The sequence below is a fragment of the Sardina pilchardus genome, chromosome 20, assembly GCF_963854185.1.
Source record: "Sardina pilchardus chromosome 20, fSarPil1.1, whole genome shotgun sequence".
NCBI lineage: Eukaryota > Metazoa > Chordata > Actinopteri > Clupeiformes > Clupeidae > Sardina > Sardina pilchardus.
Genome location: NC_085013.1, coordinates 24640581 through 24657492, shown reverse-complemented (window position 1 = coordinate 24657492; position 16912 = coordinate 24640581). Strand labels below are relative to the sequence as shown.

Sequence of the window (16912 nt, the reverse complement as noted above, 5' to 3'; positions counted from 1 at the left end):
GCAAGAGCCACTTTTGGTCTGAGGATGAGACTACTGGACTAAACTTATGTTAACAGAGACGGCAAGTCTTAATATACATTTATTAGATGGGAGGATGTACAGAAATAGTGAGACCATGAAAATAATTTAAAAAAGGATGGCTGAGGAGGGTTTTCTCAGGACCGTCGAACAAGTAAGATCATGTCGATGGAAAGTCTCTCAGGAAAACTTAGCTACTACGATGTAAAAAAAAACCCAACATACTAAGTGGGTCAGACCGTGCAACATGTATTTTTTTACGGAGTTGGATCATCTGTTGGCCAGCAGACCGATGTCTAATGCAGAAGAGAGTGGAGAAGACATCGGCTTTGAAAACGATCTGCTGCTTTCTCCCCATCACCAGGTAGGCATACCAATTAGCTGCTAGCAGTGTAACATTAGCATGCTTCATGTATTGAATGTATACACAAGTACAGGGCTATTCAACTTCAGTACCAAGAGGGCCGGATGGAAAAATCACTGGGTTTTCAGGGGCCGCATAAAATAAGACGCCGCAAAATAATTGTATCCAACAATTGATAAAATCAGAGTAAAATTCAGTTCAATTCAATTGAATGTTATACACTGGCATAGAAACTAAGAACATAGCCTATTATCCATATCCATAAAAAAAATCTTCTCAGACAGGTGATAGGCTGCGACACAAACTATAGAAGTATTTGAAAACACCCAGGCTAACCATAGTATTTCATACCTGATGTCTGATAGCTGCCATATCATGCATCATTGGGAAAAATTGCAGTGTTGATTTAACTAGCCTACTTCAAGATAATTAGGCTCATAAGTGTTTCAAACACACACAGCCTACAGCGCCAATCTCTCAAATATACAAGCATTGAATTTAAAGAAAAAGTAATGCCAGCTCTGCCTCTGTTTATCTATTTCACGATTTCTTACCGCCAAAGATTCTAAACTTCGAGCCTGCGCAAATCACAAACAATAACATTCCCACGAGTTGAGTGAAGATGGCTCTGTCTAAAGAAACGTCTAATTGACAACGAGAATCGTTCATTTTACCCTCTGCAACAAGTACGAGACTTTCATGTTTATTGTGCAACGAATCCATCGCTGTAAAGAAGGAATATAAAGTCAAGAGGCAATTCTCTACAAACCACAGCTCCTTCACTAACTTTCCCGAGGGCTCGGAGGAACGGAGACCGGGTATGATTGATAACATTTTTGATTTGCGCACGCTCGAGGTTTAGAATCTTTGGCGGTAAGAAATCGTAATTTAATCAACATTTAATGATAACATTTAAAACTGGTTACACATTTGGAAATGTCAGTTTGTGTAGTGATGTGCTGTGAAGAATTAGTCTGGCCAATAGGGGCGGGCCGACAGTGCGCTACTCGCCAATCATATGATCTATGCACACCCGTCAAAGCGAGTTCATTCTCATGACGAGACACGCGGGCCACAGGAAATTTGAAGCGGGCCACATCTGGCCCGCGGGCCGCTAGTTGAATAGGCCTGCACTAGTATCTTGGAAACACAACGGATGACAAAGATTATGATATTGCATGAAATGTCCCTGCTATTGACAATCTAGTTATCCATCCATCCATTCGTATGTTAACGTTAGTGACCTTGCTGTCCCGTCATGTTCATTGGGCTTTTTCATCAATCGGTTGTCTGGACTTTATTTAAACTTTACTTGTAGTACCAAGTGAGACTGTGGTCTCAGGAGATAGTGTGGATCTAGAAAGCCTAGACGTGTATGACCCAGATTTGGAGACCTCAACACCAACTCATCTCCCAGTCACTCACTCCCAGCAACAAGGTATGTGTCTGTCAGTCATATTAAGAAGTACAGATTCTGTGTGGTGTGCTGATGGTGAATGATATCTAACTTTGTATGGCTACAGTAAGAACTGTGAGTTCCCTGTCACCCATACTCTGAGACAGATATACCTGAAGTCATGACAACAACATCCAGTTACCTAAAAGTGTAATAAACCCAGCAGGAGACAGTCAATGGCTCCTCTATCTGCTCTCAAAATAACAGCACAATAGATTTTACAGACTTTACAGCTCCCCCCACCATACACTTCCATACTCTAGTCTACCTGACACACAGCTTTCCACACACACATGCTACTTCTCAAACCCACAAATCTGACATGCACTATACTTATTCCCCATCACACACACACACACTGCACACTGTTTTCCATACATTGCACTCTATCGTAACCCCTTATCCCTAACCCCCTTACCACCATCTCAGCTACAACACAGCTCCTTGCCCACCTCCCTCTTAAGTCACCCTTGTTTGACCCACCTCCAGGAAGCTCTACTTCCCCTCACTCATGCAGTCCTGCCAACCTTAACCAATTCGATCATCACCACTACCCAGTACCCACCCCACTTACATTCATACACATTCCCACCTCCCTCTAACCTGACTTTTGCCAGATCCTGTAGTTCGCTGTCTGCTTCACACAAGGATCTGGGACTTCTCGATAAGAGATGTATTTATGAAGGCGGGTCCTTGTAAAACATCCTCGCATGTGATTTGATAAACCACTTGCCTGTTATCTTGAATGACGTGCTAGGCTTCTTCAAGGTCTTGCCAAACCCGGTCGGAAGAAGAATAAAAACATCCTTGCCACCAATAAATGTCTTCAAAACTATTCTCTGTTAATCTTTTAAAGAATGAATACTCGATAGATTTGACAAAACGGTTGAAATAGCAGAATCAATGTCAGCACAAGACTCCTCGCTGCGTGCCGCCATTGTTATTTGAATCAAACACTCGCTTCGGCGCTCCTGATTGGTTGCTCATTTTTGATCACTGGCAGGTGTAACACTTGTGTGCTAGGCAAGTGCTATAATAATTAAATAAATAAGAAAGAAGTAGTAATGTTGTTACTGTTGGACCAGTATTAGGCTACTAGGTTCGATGAGTGGTGTATTGCATAAGAGAAAGAGACATGAGACATGCAAGTTTGTATAAATAAGCCGGCAGTTTACTGAATGAAGAAGAAATACTAAGTAGGTCAGTAGTGAGTAGAATAAAATGGTTCAATGAACAATCAATATGTCAATAAATATACAGTACAAGATATATCAATAAAAAGATCAATAAATATTCAAAGTGCAATATGTGCTTTCAATTTAATCTAGTTTAACCACTTACTTAAATGGATTTAAGTAAGTTTAAATATGAGTTTGTTTGTTCTAGCTATATTTTGAGACCGGTCTTGTATAAATAGTTTGTCTTAGGAACAGTTGCTTTAGCTATTTCCAACTATTTGTTTTTTATCTGTTTCTTGTTTCTTTTGAGTTAACTCTTCTTTCTTTAGGGGAACAGGTAAGTATTTGTAATGTCTAAGTTAGTGTGAATTATTTCACTTTATAGAATCTAACTTTGTCTTTACAGGTCAAGGGTAAGTATTTAAATATGTCTTTTGTTTGTTCTTTTGTTTAACTATTGTTATTCTGTTTCACTTTGACAGGAAAACATAAAAGAAAACTTAAACACATTAAAACCAGTTAACATTCATACATTCACCCATTCACACATCACAAGTTTATATATTCTATTCAAAGGCCTTAAATATCTGTGTTGCAACACTTTAACTAATTCAGTTCAGAGGATCCGTTCAATTCAATTCGTTGAGAGTTCATATCCAGTGTGGTTCCAGTATGAGTACGCTATATCTCCAGTGTGAGTATACTAAAGCTCCGGTGTGGTTAACGTGAGTTGAGATCAAACCGTGAGTCGATTTAGTTCAGTTCTTTCCGTTAGATTTCCTTGGGTAGGCTCGCCATCTAGTGTCTCGCAATTACGCTGAGGAGGTCCGATCTGTTGTCGAGCTGTCTGTCCAGAGTCATCCGGGGTTGGGTAAAAAACCTGGCCAAAACCGTCTTCAAACACACTCATCAAAACCACCGTTACGATGTTATTTGGGTTGATTGTTGATGAGCTATATTACAGATGTTAAATTGTATATATTCACAGTTTACATTCAGATGTCAAAGTTTCGTGTCTATCGCTTGATTTTCTGTTAGCGTCTGCCGTTAATGTTTAGAATTAGCTCGTGCATAGCTGGAACATTGTCTTAAAGGGGCAGTGACACTCAATAACAGGGATGGTTCAAACACCATAAGAAGCATTGAATTTGTACAAAACTATTTTTATACCTTGTGTGTTTTGATAAATAACTTTATGTGTTATTTATATATTTGTTTCTATTTATTCATATAAATATTTGTATTATTTATTACAATATGATAATTTATAGTTCTTATTTGAACTGGGGGTTACATCCTCCCCTCCTTTCCTGATGCACGTCCCTGTGCATCCTATGAGTAGCTACACGGTCATCACTCTATGTGACTCCCAGGAGTTCGACTCATTTAATGAGTCTGAGATGACTGCACTCAAACTCTGAAACAGTGACTGAACCACTGTAACTAAGGGGTTTCCTAAGTGTGTGTAAGTCAGTCTCCCTATGGGTTGTCTGTGTCTACTTGACTTTCTTTGGTGGTTTCCATTCTCTCTGGCATCTTCTTCTGGATTCACATCAGGTAAGTCGTTCTCGCATGGATTCATCTCAGGAAAGGCACTCTCTGGATCTGCATCAGGTAAGTTATTCTCTGCTGGATTCATCTCAGGCAAGGCACTCTGTGGATTCATGTCAGGAAGGACATTCTCTGGGTTCACAGGTAGGTAGATTTCGTTGGGTGGACCAACAGTTACCACGGGAACAGCCTCAGGAAAAGCTTCAGCTACATCTGGAAGGTCTTGCTCAACGGTGGACGCTTGAAGGTGTTGACAGTCGGTGTTCCTTGTAGAGGACTCTACAATTTCAGGAGCATAACTGACGCCCAGGGTATCTACTACCAAGTCACAGTGGTCATACAGGTAAGTGGCATCAGGGTCCTCAGAATCAGAGTCTTGCCTTTGAGATTCATCTGACCTTCTACTCCTTAGGCATTGACGGGTCCTTGGCCGTCTAGGCCTCTCCTCTATGGCCACTTCAGCTTCAGCTGGGGTAAGAGGAAGAAACCCACAAGGCAGTAGCAGGTCTCGGTGAAGGGTTCGTAGGGGACCATCTTTGGTTTCAGGCCTAACGACATACACTGGGACATCTCCAGATCGTTTGACAACGACATATACACCAGACTCCCACTTGTCTGCCAACTTGTGTTTTCCTCTGAGGCGGACATTCCTGACCAGGACTCTGTCGCCTTCTTCCAGGGTGGACTCAACAACGTGCTTGTCAAACCTTGCTTTGTTGCGATCTGCGGTTTTCTTTGCATTTTCGGTTGCAACTCTGTAACTTGCTTCCAGTTGGGATTTCAGGTGACGCACATACTGTGAGTGTGAGCCTGGCTGGTGGTTGACAGGTAAGCCAAATGCTAAATCCACTGGCAATCTTGGTTGTCGGCCAAACATGAGTTCGTAAGGGGTGTAGCCTGTGACTTCGCTTCTAGTACAGTTGTATGCATGTACTAAAGGCTTCACATACTCTCGCCAGTGACTCTTCTTCTGGTTCTCTAGGGTGCCTAGCATGCTCAACAGGGTCCGGTTGAAGCGTTCAACGGGGTTCCCTCTCGGATGGTACGGAGTAGTTCGTATCTTCCGGATGCCTGCTAGGTCACACAGTTCCTTGATAGTATGCGACTGGAAGTCTGGACCTTGATCGCTGTGGAGTCTTTCTGGGATGCCATAATGGACGATAAAGTGGTCCCAAAGGCATTTGGCGACAGTCCGAGCCTTCTGGTTTGAGGTGGGAATGGCCACTGCATACTTCGTAAAGTGGTCTGTGATGACCAAGATGTCTTTAGTACCACTGGAGTCCGGCTCCAGGGTAAGAAAGTCCATGCACACCAGCTCGAGAGGTCGTGTGGCTACGATGTTCACAAGAGGTGCAGCTTTCTCTGGTGGGACTTTACGCCTCGTGCAGCGGTCGCAGGTCTTGATCTTGGTCTCTACCTCAGCTGACATTTTTGGCCAATAAAAGCGTTTACGGACAAGGTCAAGGGTCCGGTCTATGCCCATGTGGCCCATGTCATCATGGAGGCTCTTCAGAACAAGGGGTCTCAGGTCTTCAGGCAGCACAAGCTGGTAGTGAGTCTGTGCGCCCTCCTGTCGCTTACGAAACAAGACACTGTCAAGGACCTCAAGTCTGTTCCACTCTCTTAACAACAGGTAGAGTTCAGGGAGTTCTTTCCTGAGGGATGGTGGAGGTTTTTCTCCTGTCTCCAGTTGTTTGAGTACCTCACAGATGCAGGTGTCAGCCCTCTGCCTCTCCCGCATTTCAGCTGGTGTAAACATCGGGATGAAAGGGAACCCATCAAGCTGGTCTTCTTCCTCGAAGCTCTCTGGGATAGCACTTGGATGGTGAGCAAGTGACACAACGAAGGTGGTGCCAGGTGAAGCTTCCCCATCATGAACAAGGTGTTTCTCACAGATGGCTTTGATGGTGCTTTCATCCATTTCTGTGTGGTCAGATCCCAACAGGTGTCTCTTTGTGAACTGCTGTATCCTCTCTGACTCTTTCTGTGATAATGTGTCATCAGGTAGCCTGCTGTGTGGACGTCTTGACAACCCATCTGCGTCCTGATTTTGTTTCCCAGCCCGGTACTGGAGCTGGAAGTCGAAAGTCGACAAATCAGCTAGCCATCTGTAGCTTGTGGCATCAAGCTTAGCAGAGGTGAGTATGTAAGTCAGGGGGTTGCTATCAGTTACCGCAAGAAATGGGCGCCCGTAGAGGTAATCCTGGAGTTTTTCTGTTACCGCCCATTTCAGAGCAAGAAACTCTAGCTTGTGGGCTGGATACCTGGTTTCACATCTTGATAGCCCACGGCTTGCGTAAGCGATGACTCTCTTCTGCCCATGTTGATCTTGGTACAGTGCAGCACCGAGACCTGAGGTGCTCGCATCTGTGTGCAAGATGTAGGGCAGCTTGGGGTCGGTAAACCCAAGGATGGGGGCAGTTGTCAGCTTCTCAATCAAGGTGTCAAACGCTAACTGGCAAGCGGGGGTCCATCTGTCACCGAAGAGATGTTTTGGATTGTGGTACTTCTCAGTGTTCACTGATGCTGTGGAGTTTTTTCTCAGTGGTGGATAGCCGGCAGTGAGTGCGTTGAGTGGCTTCACAATCTTTGAGTAGTCTTTTATAAATCTACGGTAGTAACCGCAGAATCCCAAGAATGATCTCAGCTCTTTCAGCTTGGTTGGTCTTGGCCAGGTTTTTAGTGCTGCTATTTTCTCTGGGTCTGTTTCAATTCCCTTTTCAGACACAATGTGTCCCAGGTACTTAACAGAGGTCTGAAAGAACTTGCACTTCTCAGGTGATAGTTTCAAGCCATATTCTTTCAACTGGTGGAGCACTCGCATCAGTCTTTCTTCATGCTGTTCTAGCGTTGAGGAAAAGACGATCAGGTCATCCAGGAAAACAAGGGCTTGCTTCTTGTTCAATCCGCCTATACAGCGCTCCATGAGTCTCTGGAACGTGCTTGGGGCATTTGTTATCCCCTGAGGCATCCTGTTGAACTCGAAGAACCCAAGCGGACAGACAAAAGCGGTTTTGTGCTTGTCTTTTTCTTCCATTTCAATTTGGTAGAAACCGGATTTCAGATCTAGCACTGTGAACCACTTCGATCCAGTCAATGCCGAGAAGGACTCCTCCAGATTGGGTAAGGCATATGAATCCTTGACAGTCTGCAGATTCAGCTTCCTGTAGTCAATACAGAGTCTAACATCACCGTTCTTTTTCCTGACGACCACAATTGGCGAGGAGAAGGGTGATTCAGATTCGCGAATGACTTCTGTATCAAGGAGTTGCTGGATATGGTTACGCACCGCCTCTATGTCCTGCGGATGTACAGGCCTCGCTCTGTGCTTGAATGGCGTCTCATCACTGAGCTTTATGTGATGTTTCATCTTGTCAGTGCGGCCAAAATCGAGGTCATGCTGTGCAAACACCTCTGGCATGGAGTTCAACTTCTCGGTCATTCTGTCTTTCCACTCCACCAAATCAAAGTCAAGCTTCAGCTCGGGGTCTGAGCCAAGGGAGGGGTTGGAGCTGGGAGATTTCAGAGGCTGGACACTCTTGATGGCATGGATCTCTGCTATCACAGCTTTTGGAGGTAGGGTGATGTCATGGTCTGACTCGTTCTTCAGAATGACTGGTAGGCAGTGGGGCTGCTTAGCTGGCAGGTTTGCTAGCCCATCAGTTACCAGTATGCCACCTGGTAACGAAACTGCTGCTGGCGACTCTACCATCACCCACTGACTGCTGTTAGTTGTCCTGCAGCTCACCGATCCTTCAAAGACTCTTGTCTGACCGGCAGCAATGGTCTCAGCGTCTCTGCTGTGTAGTCTTACTTGCCCCATGCTTGAATCAAGAGAGTGTCTTTGTCTGGCTCCAAGGGTTTTTAAGACTGCTCTGTAGCCATATGGTAGTGACTGGTAGTTCTGAGGAGTGGCATCTGCATACTGCTCATAGAGAACATCCAAAGCATTGGTTCCCACTAGCACTGATGACAGAGTTGAGCGCATATCAGGTACAATCAGCGCTAGTGTAGGAACGTCAACGTCCACTCCAAAGGTGTTCTTCGGGAAGCTGATGGTTACTTCAATGTAGCCAAGGTAAGGCACTTCCTGACCATTCGCTCCCTCCACTTCAAGCAGGTCACTTAGAGAGTGGATGGGAAGATGAGACAGGGTTTCTTGGTAGAAGGAGTTTGGGATCGTCGTGACTTGAGAGCCTGTATCTAGCAAGCAGCTGCATTCTCTGCCACCTATGGTCACTTGTGCGGTACACCGTGCTCCAACCAGTCCTTTAGGCAGGGTTGCTGACTGTTTCTTGGTGTGAGAGGTTGAGCACATGTGGGAGACGCGCTGTTTCTGTCTGGGACACTTTTTCTGTCTCCCAGTCCCTGTTTGTCCCTCTGCAGGAACTGGGTCTAAAAATGTTCAGGCTCTGAAGTGCTGTTCACAGCATCCCATGCTTGCTGCTTTTCCTTCAAAAGTCTTCCCTTTGTGGCTACCAGAGAGGGGTTTGGTTCACCATCACACTGTGGTTTGATGTGTCTGTCCTCGCCACACCTGAAGCAATACCAGGGCTTAGGTCTTTTGCTTATGGTGCTTCTTTCAGGTTGACTGTGAGGTGTGGGAGTCTGAACTCTCTGAAAAGCCGGTGTGGGCGCCTTCGATTTGGTGGTTGGCTTAGCTTGATTCTTTCTGTGATCTCTCTGTGTAACACGTGCAAGCTGGGTTTGTAAATCAGCTATTTGCCTTTTCAGATCTTGGATCGCTGATGGAGGACAAGGTGACTGTGATGTACTGCATTCTTCATCATACTGCACACAAATGCCTTGGTAATGGGATGACACCTTGGGTTTTGAGGCACTGAGGTGGTGCTTCATGCGAGAGGCCTTGGATGCTCGTCTGTCCTCTGCTGTACGGAGTAACAGGAGTAGCTCTGCAAAGGTAGGTGGGTTGTGCTTCTTCTGCTCCAGCTGTAGTTCAGACATCAGGGTGTTATCCCAACAACCTCTGACAAACTGTCTGAGAAGCTGTCTGTCAAGCTCACTGGCAGCGACACCCCCCCTCCTGAAGGTGGTGTTCAACATCACTTGCAGCCGTTGAAGGTAAGATGAGGGTTTCTCACCGCTGTCTTGCATCATATGGAGGTACTTTGCAAACAGGTCATCTCCATCTTCAACGGTGCTAAATGCAGAGTCCAAGATTTCCAGATACACACATGGAGGGGTTTCAGGTGTCAGGTGCTTCACAATGTCAATGGCAGGTGACAAGAGGCTTTCGAGGAGCTTTCGTGACTTATGCAGGTCTGATTGCCTGGCGTCTTTGAGAAGAAGTCCCACATTGGAGCGCCATGTCTCATAATCCGCCTCATTGTTAGGTCTAGGGAGACGCCCAGAGAAGAGTCGGAGTCTTAGAGCTGTGTTGACATGCATAGCAGAGTCCTCACTTCGCACTATGTGTTCGACTATTACTTTCTGGATCTCGGGTGGATTCACGTCACAGAGTTTCAGAGCAGACGGTGTCTCTTTGACTGGTGCTGGATGTGGTGTCCAGCTGCGCCCTGGCTGGGCATGCCTCTCCGGAGCTGTGTTGTGAGAGCCAACCTGTGCAGGTCTGTGTGGAACGTGTTGCTCAGGTGAGTTCGATTCCAGGTCATCCAGGTCAACAGCATCCATGATGATGGAGAGTTCTTCTTTAAGGAGAGCTGCAAGATCTTTGCCAGTCTGTTTAGCCATCTCCTTCAGCTCAGAGAGGTAGGTCTGTGTAGCTGTTTTGCTAGCTACAGGTGTGTAGACACTAGCTAGGGCTCTAATACAGTATCTGCAGTTAGCTGGGGAACTAGTGTCAAGTGTGTAGGGCAATAAAGATGCAAGTGCCTGTACAGCTGTGCCATATTTATATTCTACGATGGTCTGTTTGTCTGAGTGTGCTGTGTCTGGGGAGTCTATTGGGATTATTCTTTCAATGGAACCATATTGTTTAAGAAAGTCATAAAGTTTGTCATCTGTTTCTGTGTCAGTAATGCCACTAACAATAACAGCGTTAGGGACTTTTACGTTGTTATGCTGTACTGCCTCCATGTCTCGTTATGCTTACACTAGTTTTTAACTCCACTAGTTTATTTAAACTAACACCACTCCTGGCTCTGGCTCGCCAATTTTATGTAACACTTGTGTGCTAGGCAAGTGCTATAATAATTAAATAAATAAGAAAGAAGTAGTAATGTTGTTACTGTTGGACCAGTATTAGGCTACTAGGTTCGATGAGTGGTGTATTGCATAAGAGAAAGAGACATGAGACATGCAAGTTTGTATAAATAAGCCGGCAGTTTACTGAATGAAGAAGAAATACTAAGTAGGTCAGTAGTGAGTAGAATAAAATGGTTCAATGAACAATCAATATGTCAATAAATATACAGTACAAGATATATCAATAAAAAGATCAATAAATATTCAAAGTGCAATATGTGCTTTCAATTTAATCTAGTTTAACCACTTACTTAAATGGATTTAAGTAAGTTTAAATATGAGTTTGTTTGTTCTAGCTATATTTTGAGACCGGTCTTGTATAAATAGTTTGTCTTAGGAACAGTTGCTTTAGCTATTTCCAACTATTTGTTTTTTATCTGTTTCTTGTTTCTTTTGAGTTAACTCTTCTTTCTTTAGGGGAACAGGTAAGTATTTGTAATGTCTAAGTTAGTGTGAATTATTTCACTTTATAGAATCTAACTTTGTCTTTACAGGTCAAGGGTAAGTATTTAAATATGTCTTTTGTTTGTTCTTTTGTTTAACTATTGTTATTCTGTTTCACTTTGACAGGAAAACATAAAAGAAAACTTAAACACATTAAAACCAGTTAACATTCATACATTCACCCATTCACACATCACAAGTTTATATATTCTATTCAAAGGCCTTAAATATCTGTGTTGCAACACTTTAACTAATTCAGTTCAGAGGATCCGTTCAATTCAATTCGTTGAGAGTTCATATCCAGTGTGGTTCCAGTATGAGTACGCTATATCTCCAGTGTGAGTATACTAAAGCTCCGGTGTGGTTAACGTGAGTTGAGATCAAACCGTGAGTCGATTTAGTTCAGTTCTTTCCGTTAGATTTCCTTGGGTAGGCTCGCCATCTAGTGTCTCGCAATTACGCTGAGGAGGTCCGATCTGTTGTCGAGCTGTCTGTCCAGAGTCATCCGGGGTTGGGTAAAAAACCTGGCCAAAACCGTCTTCAAACACACTCATCAAAACCACCGTTACGATGTTATTTGGGTTGATTGTTGATGAGCTATATTACAGATGTTAAATTGTATATATTCACAGTTTACATTCAGATGTCAAAGTTTCGTGTCTATCGCTTGATTTTCTGTTAGCGTCTGCCGTTAATGTTTAGAATTAGCTCGTGCATAGCTGGAACATTGTCTTAAAGGGGCAGTGACACTCAATAACAGGGATGGTTCAAACACCATAAGAAGCATTGAATTTGTACAAAACTATTTTTATACCTTGTGTGTTTTGATAAATAACTTTATGTGTTATTTATATATTTGTTTCTATTTATTCATATAAATATTTGTATTATTTATTACAATATGATAATTTATAGTTCTTATTTGAACTGGGGGTTACACAGGGGTTTGGATTGCCCTCGCGTCCAGACCCTTGTGTGGAGCTCAGCGAAACGCCTCTGGTGGAGCATGGCGGAACTACAAGGGTCTGGCGTCCATGCACTTTACCCTCTGTGCCCCCAACTCCTGCATCCCTGTCTCCCCTTCCACAGCCACATATCTTGCCCATACCATTATCACCACCTGCACTTACTTAACCCGCTTTAACCCTGCTCCTTTTCTTGTGCCAGGCACAACCACCAGACAGGCGAAAAGACCTAAGATGACAAAGACAGTACAGGAGCACTACATCCACCTGAGGCTACAGCAGCAGCATCAGGAATGGATGTCAACCCAGATGGCACAACAGCAGCAGCAGCAGGAGCAGCGTATGATGGAGACTCTGATGGAGTCAAACGAAAGATCTACCGGAACGGGCTGTCTCCCTTATGCTTTTTTTTTTAAATTATTATTTTAATTCAACTATGCGAGCTTTTGTTTAGGCAGAGTAGTTTCCTAACCTGAGTCAGGCTAGTAGTTTCCTACTCTGAAGAAAGTCTATGACTGAAAAGCTTGCAGATTTAAAAAAGAAAAATATTTACTTCTTAAAATCTTAAAACAGGAGTTCTCTCATAATTATTAGGGCACTCTTACAGTTCATAGCTAGTTTATCTACAATTTAAAATTAAACACATAATTCTCATCAAGGACATTCTGATAGCTGAACAATAATGTTCGTATGAAATTAAATTAATGGAATTACCATGCAGAAATGTGACCATCAATTTTTATTAGATGTATTTATGATGGCTATGAAAGTTAAACTAATGAAAATAATGAAGGTGGGTCGATGGGTCTTCTAGTCCTCTTTGGCACTGCAGCAGTTCAGCTTTCGGAGGAACTGGAAAAACCTACAAACAAAAGAGAATGTTTCGTTATCGCAGTTTCTATTACAACATTGATAACTTTGAAGGATTCAAAAAGGGTTTCTGTTGAGCTGACAGGTGTTGGTTTACATTTTCCGCAACCTCTTGTGTCAGTTCATCAGCGACTTCAAGTCCAGTACATTCTTCAGAGAGATCATGTTAAGCGTTTTATGTGGCTGCAATCTCACCTCTTTTTAATGCTTTTCGTCTTTTTCTTCTCCTGCTTTACCATGCTGTCACCTGCTGCTAGGGACTCAGAGGACCATGTGCTCGTAGCCTCTGGACTTTGACCATCAGCATCAAGATTCACCATCAAGTGCTCTGCCACAGCACTCTGTGTCAAGAGAGAGAGAGAGAGAGAGAGAGATGTTTACTGTCTGCAGCAGGCAGACTGGACTTCTAATTGGCCATTACGGCATTGTCCAACTTCTGGCTCTGTGTAGATTACATTAGCATACACCATAAAGCTCTATACCTAGTTATAGGCTACTGCCTACTGGTGAAAAGTATGACATGTGGTTCTGATTATCTTAATGTTCTCTTACCTGTGTGGAATGATCTGAAATGCTCTCTAGAATTAGGCCGTCTTGTTCAGTCTTGGACTGGATGGTGCTTACCTGAGTGGAATGATCTGAAACACTCTTTATGTCAAGGTCCTCCTCTTTGGTCCTGGACTGGAAAGGTCTCACCTGTGTGGGATGATCTGAAATGCTCTCCAGGTCCTCTTGTTTGGTCTTGGACTGGATGGGAGGCAGAGGTGCAACTGTACGGAGTGCCCTCCGCAGGGGTAGGTTCAGAGGAGGGAGCTTGGCTGGCAGTTGAGGTAGCTTTGATGGCAGAGGAGGTAGCTTGGCTGGCAGTGTAGATGGCAGAGGAGGTAGCTTGCATGGCAGTGGAGATGGCAGTGGAGGGAGCTTGGCTGGCAGTGGAGGGAGCTGGGATGGCACAACCAGTGTCACAGCACTCTGTATTGTTGATAGAAAAATAGCATCTTGTAACTGACAATGCTAGGGTGTTGATAAGCCTGACCTTCTGATACTAATGCACCAACACCATAAATAAAATCACAGGAGCTACAGTAGGCTGTTAGTGTTCTCCTGTGGAGACTATTGTGTGTTCAATAAGCAGTTATATCTAGCAGTAATATTTACTCATCCCCTATCAAATCCATTACTTACGAGTATTATTTTAAGAAATTATACCTTGATTAAGCACTTAAGATAGCCTACTGATATTTTGACTAAATGGATTAACACAGAACCCCCCAAACTCACGGTTTTCTTGCACATTCTGCTTTCTCCCTCCGTCGTTGACTTCCAGAGCTGAGCGACTCTGGCCACTGTCTCCCTGTTCTGCTCCTTGATGATGGTGGCCAAGTGTGAACGTTGTTCCTTCCACGCTTCAAGCTCCGAACAGTCCTCTTCCTCCTCTCTCCTGTTTAGCTCCTCAATCTCCACTGATCTCAAGTGATCCAGGCTGTGTATCACCCTGGGCAAGTGAACAATTGCCTCCTTCAGCACTGCAACGGCACACTCTGCTTCTTCCTCATTGTGTCCGCCACTTCTTCGATGGAGGATGGCTTTTTTCTCCTCTTTCCATTTCTCCATTTGCGCGACCCTCGTCTGCCTACCCTCGAGCAGGACAGCTAACTTCTTCTGTCTTTCCTCCTGTCTGCTCTTCATGGTCTTCTCCAGCTCTCTCTTCATGCTGTCTATGGTCGCCTGCAAAGACTGCTCTTGAGCTCTTGCAGCGTCCCGCACAGCCTTCAGGATCTCAGCCCTGAGGTCCACATTAAGCCTTGGTAGGCTAACAGTGGGAAGGGGTCTGTGAGCTTCTGATGGATGCAGGCGTTCCAGAGCCGTGGCAGAGATGAACTTGGACGTGAACTCAGTCAGGTCCTGCAAGTGAAATGTGAGGTGATCACTGATCAGTACTGTGATTCACATGCCAACCTCAGTTCAGTTTGAGGAAAGGTCATGGCCATTGATGTCTCTTTAAATGTCATACTTTAATGCAAACCGTTAAATGGTCTCACCTCATCACAGGAATCTTCATCAATAAAGTCCTGACAAAGATAGGAAATGTAATGCTGTTTAATGTAAGGAATGTTGTTTGCTATATCATAGGTTTCCTTTTTAAAAAATGTGTAATACATTTTTATTATTGCATGGGCATAAAAGTAAACCAATACGTTAATGCCGTTTTTCCTCTCAAACGTATTCACAATATTTGAGGTTTGCACAGACTATAATGACTCATTTAAAAAGTGGAAAGATAGAGGAGATGTGTAAAATCATGGAAGAAAAGAAATAAATTGACAAGTAATAGCCTATTACTGAAATTCACTCAAACTCACCATATTGAGGACGCAACTTCTTGGTTGTAGGACAAAATATAAATTCGTTAGGAAGAACAACTCTCTTGTGAACTTCCTCTCTTCGATCGGTCAGTTTGTGTGTTGCTTTGTGCTCTACCCCGAAGAGATGGATTTTTTTAAACAGCGTCGTTTATGACGTTTATGACAGACACATTATTGCGTCATTACGCACATATAATGGCTCGGGCCTAAATGTTTGTTATTCGTTGTTTTTCAAACTCGTCAATAAATATACATTATTTTGTATGTTTGTATTATTAGGCTGTTAGTTAATCAAAAATAATATGCGGGGTAGGCTATGGATTGTCTGCAGTCAGAGTAACTTGCCTCGCGTGCATAGCTAGCGTAGCGGTCAAAGCAGACACGTAGACAATCGAGGCCCCTATTTATTTATTTATTACTTTCCATATTCTTTGCGGCATTTACTTGTGTAGGCCTACTGTGCAATTCTCTTGTTTTTAGTTTCACTATTCCTGAAGACAACATGGTGAAATATTCATTCTATATTCGTATATTATTATTGTTAATCTTTATTTCTCGGAACAGGTCTTATATTTGTTTACCTTTTTAAAAAAACGACAATAAATATGACAATTGTCCTGTAGTTTGGAGTGTATTAAGAAATACTGTACTGACTGTACAAAACGTGTTTGGACAATAAATCCTTAACTTGCAGGTCTTGGGACTATTATTTGACTCCAGCAGGGTATCAGATGGTATTGATGAAACTCTATACTGGGATATGTGCTGGTTCTTTAACACTGGAGTAATATTACCTTATGTAGTGTCTACTCCAACATTTAAGTTCTATTTTACATGGTTAAAAAAAGCTAAAGTTACTTAGTTCTTTTTTTAAATACAAACCCTGGCCAACTAAGAAAGGGACCCTGGCACCCTTTAGCCATAGAAATAGGTAATCAATCAACGCACTACCACATCCAATAGCATTATGGACAAGTATGAATCTGTTATATTGCCTATATAGATGGTTACACACATTACAGTTCAATATGTTGGGCTTTAATCATTTAGAGCCTTGAATTGTTGCAGAATGAAATTGTTTGCTACGTCTCTCTAGCTGTTGGCTAGGTAGAACCGATTGAGGCCTATTTCAACCCTTCCCATTAACATCTGCCATGAGCTGAAAAGCATCACCACTAGAGTGCAGTGTCAGCAAATTGGCAAAAAATAAACAAAAAAAAACACATAAGGTGCCTCTCATGTAAAGTTTATACATCCTCCCTCGCTCCTCGGGCCTCGATCCTCACTGATCTACATAAAGAAAGATAGACGAAGGGACAGACTATCGTTGTTGCCGCCCCATCATTCTTTATGTAGATCAGTGAGGATCTAGGCCCGAGGAGCGAGGGAGGACGTATAAACTTTACATGAGAGGCACCTTTAGTGAAAAAAAAAAAAATCTTCCCGCCAGCCATGCTAGAATGTGAAATGATGAG

At 43.3% G+C, this 16912-nt stretch overlaps 1 protein-coding gene and 1 long non-coding RNA gene across 2 annotated transcripts; one reads left to right on the top strand and one right to left on the bottom strand.

Annotated features, from left to right (window-relative positions):
• On the top strand, positions 1-12993 carry LOC134067672 (uncharacterized). The gene is made up of 3 exons (XR_009936539.1): positions 1-382; positions 1701-1820; positions 12404-12993. It is a non-coding gene; the product is annotated as an uncharacterized LOC134067672 (long non-coding RNA).
• LOC134067671 (protein enabled homolog) lies at positions 12962-15514 on the bottom strand. Its single transcript, XM_062523063.1, has 6 exons — positions 15435-15514; positions 15114-15143; positions 14353-14976; positions 13696-14043; positions 13267-13412; positions 12962-13063 (listed from the first exon to the last, which is right to left on the bottom strand). Exons 1-6 carry the CDS (start codon positions 15435-15437, stop codon positions 13012-13014), a joined length of 1203 nt encoding a protein of 400 aa, XP_062379047.1. The 5' UTR covers positions 15438-15514; the 3' UTR covers positions 12962-13011.
• Between the last annotated feature and the right edge of the window lie 1398 nt (positions 15515-16912).